The following is a 9,086-nucleotide window of genomic DNA, read 5'->3' on the forward strand; positions in this document are numbered from 1 at the left end:
AGATCAGAGCATAAACTTCGTCTCCTCTGCAGACCAGACTTAAACTTTCCGATAGGGAATGTAATCAGATACAGGCGTTTACACGGATATTATTCTTCTATTTAACGGATTATTTACAGGATTACTCACCTCGTTTAATCGGATAGAAACTATTCTGAAAGGTCTCAATCAGACTAGTCTATTCCGATTGAGGTGTTTACATGGACGTATTGTGTTTAGGTTGAGTTATTAGTCAGATTAGGCTGAGTGTGAACGTGGCTGGTGTATTCCGAGTTTAAAATAAAGGTTGATTAATGCGACCTTGAGCTTTGGAAAGGCACTATGTAATAAAATATGTTATTATTTATTGTTTTTTATTATTATTTTTATTATTATTATTATAGTTATGCCACTTCTTCCACCACATCCTGAGCCATCGGGGCAGATTCCACAGCACTCAGGTAATGAGGGCGTGTTTACTTTTGAGCTATATGGTTTGTTTTGTTTCCTGCAGGTTCTCTGGACACCACTGAGCCCGTTTACTCTCTGAGAGCCCAAGCGAATAAAGAGGCCTCCTCTGAAAGCCCCTCAGCTGCTGCCAGACGCCTGCCAGGTAACGTCCTGCACACCTTCACGCCACGTTTAACGGAACCCTGTTCACTCCGACTACGAGGCTGATGTAGCCGACAAACAGTGGAACATTATAGCCCAACAATTATCATCACTCACCTCAAACCGCGGCACGTCATCTCTCATAGACTTGCTTATGTGTCCAGTGTGCTGAATGACCAACTGTTACACTCTTAAAAAAGATGGTTCTCCAAGGGTTCTTTAGTGGACAGTAGTTCTACATAGAACATGAACGCTTAAAGTACCTTTTGCATGGTGAAATGGTTCTTCAAATTAATGGAGAATGTGTTGTATATGGTTTTATACAGCACCAAAAGAGGGTTCTGCTATTGTTACAAGCTTGACATCATAAATAGAAGAACTCTTTTTGGTGCTATGTAGAACCCTTTTCAAGAACCATGAATACTGAAAGAACCCTTTGCGTGATTAAGTTGTTCTTTGCATTGTAAAAGGGTTCTTCAGATTGATGGAGAATGTGCTGCAGATGGTTCTATATAGCACTAAGAAGGGTTCTGCTATTGTTATGATATCAACTTGTTACAATAGAAGAACCTTTTTTGGTGCTATATAGAAACATCTACGGCACATTCTCTATCAGTCTGAAGAACCATTTCACCATGCAAAGAACCATTTAATCATACAAATAGTTCTTTAAGTGTTCAGGCTTCTATATAGAACCATTGCCTTTTACTAAAGAACGCTTGAAGAACCATCCTTTTTTAGGAATGTAGCTTAGCAGCTGGGCCTGAGCGCCTTCGAGATGCTTTCATAATGACAGAAAATGCAATACACTCTTAAAAAGATGGTTCTTCAAGGGTTCTTTAGTAAAGAAAATGGCTTTATATAGAACCATGAACAGTGAAGGAACACTTTGCATGATTAAGGGGTTCCTTTGCATTGTAAAAGGGTTCTTCGGGTTGATGAAGAATGTGCTGTAGCTGGTTCTATATAGAACCTTTATGATAATGGTTCTATATAGCACTAAGAAGGGTTCTTCTATTGTTACGATGTCAAGCTTGTTACAGTAGCAGAAACCTTCTACAGCACGTTCTCCATCAGTGTGAAGAACTCTTTTATGATGCAAAGAACGCTTTAATCATGTGAAGAGTTCTTTCAGTGTTCATGGTTCTATTGTCTTTTCTAAAGAACCCTTGAAGAAGCATCTTTTTAACAGTGCATGTCATTTTTTTTTTGAAAGCTTGTCAGAGGTGCTCGGGCCCAGCAGTGGTTCTTTGCATCGTAAAAGGGTTCCTCAGTCTGATGGAGAATGTGCTGTAGATGGTTCTACACAGAACCTTTTTGAAAAGATTCTATGTAGAGGAAAAATGTTGGATTGTTAGAACATCTCACAATACTTTTCCTTTTCCTTTTTGACAGTTAAAACAGAAATAGAGCCCCTTTTACTCGAGTAATACTTTACAGAGGGTACTTTTACTTTCACACATGTGCTAGCTTTCTGTATTTTGTCCAGCGCTGTTGGCTGATGGACTGTGTTTGTGCTAAGGTGAACAGAAAACTGTACATTTGATTTTTTCACTAAACCAGGAGTCGCAACCCAAATGTTAAGAAGAGCCATTTTGTCCTTTCAACCAAAATCAAACCACCTCAAGAGCCACAACACTTTATATCCATTCTACCATCTTGGCTGTAAATATGTCTCAGTATGTAATGATGAACTAGTATAAACTAAAAAAATAAACAAAAACACAGACTGACTTTGCTCTGCTTTAAGCTTTAGATCAGCTACAGCTGCTTTTCTCGCATCTCCAGCAGGAAACTTTTCCAAAAGTAGAACAGTTTCTTGTAAAACATCTCTCAACACTCGACTTTTACGAGGCTGAAGTCGCTTCTCATTCACCAGCTTATTGTTCTAACTTTCTCATTCCACCTTAAATGGTGCCTGAGGCACCAGAATGTAACTGCTGCTCCATTTAAGGTGGAATGGGACAATTCAAACGAGAAGCTGGCGAATGAGAAGCGACTTCAGCTTCGTGACTTTTTAGTGTTTGTCAGTTTCTCACTGCAGATTAAACGTATCAGGAAACCAGCTGGAGTGATTATAAACACTAATCAGTCCATTAATCTCCAAATTATCGATGTTCATCTAAAATCTCTCTCTTTGCTGTTTCGTTAGCTACTAGCTAGGCCAGACTGTTGTCTGTGTTGCTATGGTGACCAGCAGTCTGCGCTGATCTTCAGGGTTAAAGGGTGAATCAGCAGTTCTACATTAACTCCAGAGTTTAAGACCATTTATTGTTAAACTGTGTTGAACGATCAGCAGAGCTTTATTTTACTGTAAAGGAGGATTATTTTATTTTTACCTACAAATCTGATTCTTGTTTCGTTTGCAGGTCAGAAGCTGTTCCGGCGCTCCGGCGCGGGCTCCGACACGTTCAGCGAAACCAGCTCAGTCTGCCACCTGGAGGAGCCGTTCAGAGAGCCGCTGCCCGCCGAAACGTCTGAACACGCTGAGAGGGAGGGGGAGGTACCGCATGACCCTCCCCTCCGCTTAGAGGAACCCTCAGCTACAGACCAGCGCGTCCCCGAGAGCCAGGGGGAGGAGCCTGACTCCATCAGATAGAGATTACTCCATTGAAGGCGAAGTGGCTGTACTGAATAAGGCGCGGAGTGATTGCCCCTCGGTCCACGACCTCGATGCCTTGACCGAGTCGCTCTAGGATTTTAGGTTAATGAAGCAGCTTTAAGTGCAAGTAATGCAACACTGGGATTCCATCAGCATGCGTTGTTCCTCACAGCCCTGTTCTCACAACCATACGTTAATGAATACATGAATGTTTTACCAGCCTAATCTCTGTCTGCCACAGATGTAGCGTATGTTCGATTACCACAGATAATCATTTCAATGTTTCCCTGAACTCACCTATAATAGAATTTGCTGAATTCTGTAAGTAAACATGCGAAAAACGTGTTTTGGTAGAACATTTTTGTACATTTGAAGACTATAAATGTACAAACAGTCAAAAACAAGAAGAAAAACTCTACAATAATACTCATTTCTAGCACCTCTATGGGATTTCCAATAGTATGTTAGCACTAAGTGGAACATTTTTTGCCATTCTAGATTGAACACAGACGTCATAACTTGTAAAAATCATCCCATATGTTGTATCTGAAGCTCGTAACAGTCATTATCATATATCTGAGCTTGTATGTACCATTTTTACAGCGACTCTTTCAGTAAAGAGTCCATAGAGCTGCTGCCGCTCTTTTACATTCCTAACAACTAATCAGAACCTGCTTAGCCTACGACTCATATTCAGTCAGTGACGTATCTAGAACTTCCAGAAGGACTAGAGCGACATACTTTGGTCCTATTGTGAATCAAAGCCTGATTGGTTGATTCCTCTGGCACTTCTTAATCATGTTGGTAGTTAATCTAATGTGTAAGGCCTTCAGTCCAGCTCCTGAAGTCCTAACCAATGAGAGAGCGGCTTGGCCGTATCTACCCAGATACCACAGATAGAACAATCCTGATTGATTAAACATAACAATTAAATAGATATATGAAATATATATTTCAAAAAGAGTGTTACTATAATACTTATAGAGTTTAAATACAGCGAATATGATTATTAAATGAAAATGAACTACAATTTTTATTAAGCATTTTCTACTTCACAAAAAATCTCTGAAGGTGCGGAACTAGCGATGGACGAAATAGCAAAAATATATCATGATACTTTAAGTAATTTTACAATACACTATATATCACAATATGTATTTTTTCAGACATCTGATCAGTTAGAACGGAACCAGTAGAGCTAAAGATACTATCAAAAACTGTCAACATGGTGATTTTAATTCAATATTTGGCACTAAATCCAGTTAAACTGGCCTAATTTCGCTCTCTTTATTATGAAACATACAGTTGTCAGTGTCTACAAGCACTGATGATATACAAGATATGCTCAGAAAAGGATATTGTGACATAATTCATTACAATAATGATATATGTTGTCTCGTCCAGCTCTGTGTAGAAGGCCTTGAGGGTTCCCCAATGTGTAAACCTGGAAATTTTCCAGAATGAAGAATTTCTGGTAATTCGTTAACAGTCAGCAATATTAATTGACTCATCCTAACATGCTCTGTTGTTGTGTAGTGGTTGTAGTTTCCGTTTAGTGCACATCGCATACTTCAAATGTGTGTTCACAGAATTCAGGAGTGTAGAAAGAGAAAAAGTCAGGCAAGTCTAGCAAAAATACCTGTAGGTGGGGCCAACTGGAGTCAAACGCGAGTTGCTTTATGAACACTGATGACAGCAGAAGCTAAACTTTTGCTCGGTTTGTGTTTGTTTTGCTCTATTTAATGGAATAAAAATGTATATTTTAGCCAGACTTGTCCGACTTTTCAGCAGCGTGTGGGCGAAACACTTTCTACTCTATTTAACCCAGATTTTTTTGCTTTACGCACCTGAAACAATCAGAATTCAGCAGCTGCACATCGACTTACATTAGAGGTGATTGAACACATGTTCTGTTGTTTTCCAAGTTCAGGGAACCGTGATTTTCAGTGGTAATCGGCCTCACGCCACAGGTGCAGAACACAGAGATTACGCTGGAGAACACTGAGATGTTCCTTTAAGAACTTCTGGCTGTGTCTCCCTGTGAAACTCCTCAGGCTGCGCACTGCCAGTTAGCGCCGTTCCTTTACTCGCTCGAGTTTACCTTATACTTCACGGTTCTTCACTGTGGAGAACCGATTCGTCTTCTTGTTTTCATATTTTCTACACTCTTAAAAAAAAGGTGGTTCTTTAAGGGTTCTTTAGTTAAGAAAATGGTTCTATAACGAACCAAGAACACTGAAGAACACTTTGAGTGATTAAAACGTTCTTTGCATCATCAAGGCTCTTCAGATTGTGTTGTAGAACCTTTTTGAAAAGGGTTCTATACAGCACCCAAAAGGGTTCTTCTGTTGTTATGATGTCAAGCTTATAGCAATAGAAGAACCCTTTTTGGTGCTATATTGAACTCTTTTCAAAACGGTTCTATTTAGAACCATCTACAGCACATTCTCCATCAGTCTGAGGAACCCTTTTACACAAATGCAAAGAACCCAGCAGCTAGCAGCTGCAGGGTCCTCTTAAAAAATATGGTTCTTTAAGGGTTCTTTAGTTAAGAAAATGGTTCTATAAAGCACCAAGAACACTCAAGAACACTGAGTGATTAAAAGGTTCTATGCATCATCAAATGCCTCTTCAGATTGTGCTATAGATGGTGCTTTATAGAACCTTTTTGAAAAGGGTTCTAAACAGCACCCAGAAGGGTTCTTCTATTGTTATGGTGTCAAGCTTGTAGCAATAAAAGAACCCTTTTTGGTGCTATATAGAAGTCTTTTCAAAAAGCCATCTACAGCACGTTCTCCATCAGTCTGAGGAACGCTTTTACGATGCAAAGAACCACTGCTGGGCCCGAGCACCTCTGACAAGCTTTCAGAACTGAAGAAAATGCCATGCACCCTTAAAATGATGGTTCTTCAAGGGTTCTTTAGTAAAGAAAACGGCTCTACATAGAACTATGAACACTGAAAGAACACTTTGCATGATTAAAGGGTTCTTCAGATTGATGGAGAATGCGCTGTAGATGGTTATATATAGAACCTTTTTAAAAAATGGTTCTACACAGCATTATTCTTCTATTGTTACGATATCTTGTCACAATAGTAGAACCCTTTTTGGTGCTATATAGAACCCTTTTCAAAAAAGGTTTTATAGAAACATCTACAGCACAGTCTTCACCAATCTGAAGAACGCTTTCACCATGCAAAGAACCCTTTAATCATGCAAAGGGTTCTATCAGTGTTCATGGTTCTGTATACACCCCTAAAAAAGATGGTTCTTCGAGGGCCCTTTAGTGAAGACAATGATTCTATATAAAACCATGAACACTCAAAGAACCCTTTGTTTGACTTTGAGTGTTCAGGGTTCTTTACAGAACCATACTCCTTCCTAAAGAACCCTTGAAGAACCTTGTTTAAAGCGCGTGGTCCACTTCGTTTGCATACTGTAAGGGCTGTTGCGATGTCAGCTTTACGATCGACAACTTTTAATCTTCTGTTTTTCTTTTATTCGTCTGTTTGCCAAAAAGAGGTGGTTTGGTTTTTGCGTGTCTGAAGGTTGAATGCGATGCTTTGAGACTCATGCAGCTGTTTCTAATCAGCTGAATGCCTTATTGCACTTATTTTGTACAGAAAGTCATAATTTAATCAGAAAAAAAGGTTTATTTATTCTGCAGGTTGTGATCTGAAAAGACTGTAGGCTGGTTAGTGACTACATTACTGTACTAGTAATCAAAGAAGAAGATGATCCGATCCGTCCGTCCTGCACCTGCAGCTGTTCTGAGTTCATTGGGTTTGCGTTTGTTACTTTGCACTCACTGGAATGGAAGAGTTTGAGAGGGTTCTGGGTTATTTTTATGGGGAAAGCAATGCGGCTCGATGTTTACGAAGGATTACTGTAGCGCCCCCTGTCGTCGTGTGATTGTCATTGTTTACTCTGTTGATTTTGTTTCATTGCACTCGAACACAAAGCCACTGGTGTTTCTGGAATATACAGAAATCTGAGTGTCAGTGATTCTGTTTCACTCATGAAGTTCTAGATCAATTTTACTGTCAGATTTCAAACGGTGAGCTTTGTTTTGTCAGTCGATCGACGTGTGATTCATTTTTGTACTCAAATAGGGGCATCTGAATAGTATATGAAGTATAAATGCAAGGGGAAGTCCACCCGTTTTTCGAAATTCCTCCATTATTAAGTGGGTAAGATGTAAACAGAGTCGTTCAGAGTGGTTTGGTGTGGAACGCTCTGTTCTACGGAAACTTACCGAGTCAGAATTGTTCACAGTGTTCACTATTTCCCATCATCAACATCCCATATAAACTCAGAAGACTCGTGGAGGTTCACTGGTGGTTCTGGATATTAAATAAAATGTCAATATTTGTGTTGTAGTCATGGCGACCCCTGGTTCCTATCACCACCACTGTAAAGACATCTGAACCATTTCACACCAAACCACTCTGAATCACACCTCACACACTGAATCATGCCGAATGTTTTTGAAAAATCGTTGGACTTCCCCTTTAACGATGATCACACTTCAGAGCCTGTTGATTTTTTTAACATAAAGAATGTTTATCTTTGTTCTTCCTGGATGACTAATGTAAATTAAGACTGGGTTCTCTTACAAAGCAGCTATTCTGTCTGTTTTTGGTGCAATAAATAATTGGGATATTTCTTGTGGACTTAAAAATATGACGTATGGCGGAGTAGATTCATTTTTATAATCACATGAGTAACTCTCTCAGTTATAATAAAGTTGATGATGCCAAAAGAAAGATCGCTCTCGAATGTTCTGTAGACGGAATGAACCGTTTCAAGTTAATGTGGCAGTATTTTTTTTAGAACCTACTTAAATAATACTTGCATTTAAATATTAAATGAAGAAATATGACGCAGTGAATGCAGAGGTTGGGCTAAGAATGTTCTGTGTTAATTAATGTCCTAAGTAAAAAAAAACTTTTTTTAACTTAGTTTTTATTTATTTTTAACAATATTACAATGTTTCCATGAAAGAAGAAGGAAAAAAGAACATTTTCCCTTTCCCATCTATATCTATACACTCTTTAATCTCAATTATTACACAAATAAGCAATAAAGGGGACCCACTCCAAAATAAAAGTTGCCAAAAACATAAGAAAATATTATTAACCAAAGTTAATAATGAGTGGAAATGATATGAGAACAGAACATGATTGTTTAAAAAATAAATAAACAAATAAATAATTAGATAAATCATTAAAAAATAAGGATTTCTCACTGCATTAGTAGATCTATTACAGAGCTCTTAGTAAATATATCTTTTTGAATTCTTAATAAGTGTGTTATTTGTTCCATTTGGTAAACATCCCACACCTTTTGGATCCATAAATCATATGTTGGAGGATCTGGATTCATCCATTTAATTGTAATACAGTTCAGAGCTACAGTTAGTAACATTCCTAGAAGGTGTTTCTTAGATCTTCCCTCTCGGTTATCCGGTATTACTCCCAGTATTGCTGCTCTAGGATCTTGTGGAATATTCTGCTGAAACACTTCCTTAAGAGCATCAAATACTTTGTTCCAGAAAGTCTGTAACTCAGTGCACAAAAGGTGAGTATGGTTTCCATCAGTATCAGTCTACTCAGGCTTTAGCGGAGCTCAGTAACACTGAGATTAATAACTGATCACATTGATTTATCAGTCTACTCAGGCTTTAGCGGAGCTCAGTAACACTGAGATTAATAACTGATCACATTGATTTATCAGTCTACTCAGGCTTTAGCAGAGCTCAGTAACGCTGAGATTAAAAACCGATCACATTGATTTATCAGTCTACTCAGGCTTTAGCAGAGCTCAGTAACGCTGAGATTAAAAACCGATCACATTGATTTATCAGTCTACTCAGGCTTTAGCAGAGCTCAGT

The 9,086-nt window shown here is 38.7% G+C and overlaps 1 protein-coding gene across 4 annotated transcripts in view; it reads left to right on the forward strand.

Moving 5' to 3' along the window:
* Positions 1-5,449, forward strand: part of pdxdc1 (pyridoxal-dependent decarboxylase domain containing 1) — a gene marked incomplete at its 5' end in the record, with an annotated part of 43,558 nt that extends 38,109 nt beyond the window's left edge. For all 4 annotated transcript variants that reach the window (XM_036589866.1, XM_036589869.1, XM_036589867.1 and 1 more), the window contains 2 exon segments: positions 494-592; positions 2,961-5,449. In XM_036589866.1, coding sequence (XP_036445759.1) covers positions 494-592; positions 2,961-3,190 — 329 coding nt within the window.
* Positions 5,450-9,086: the final 3,637 nt, after the last annotated feature.

The sequence above is a fragment of the Colossoma macropomum genome, unplaced genomic scaffold (genome assembly GCF_904425465.1).
Source record: "Colossoma macropomum unplaced genomic scaffold, Colossoma_macropomum, whole genome shotgun sequence".
In the NCBI taxonomy this organism is placed as follows: domain Eukaryota; kingdom Metazoa; phylum Chordata; class Actinopteri; order Characiformes; family Serrasalmidae; genus Colossoma; species Colossoma macropomum.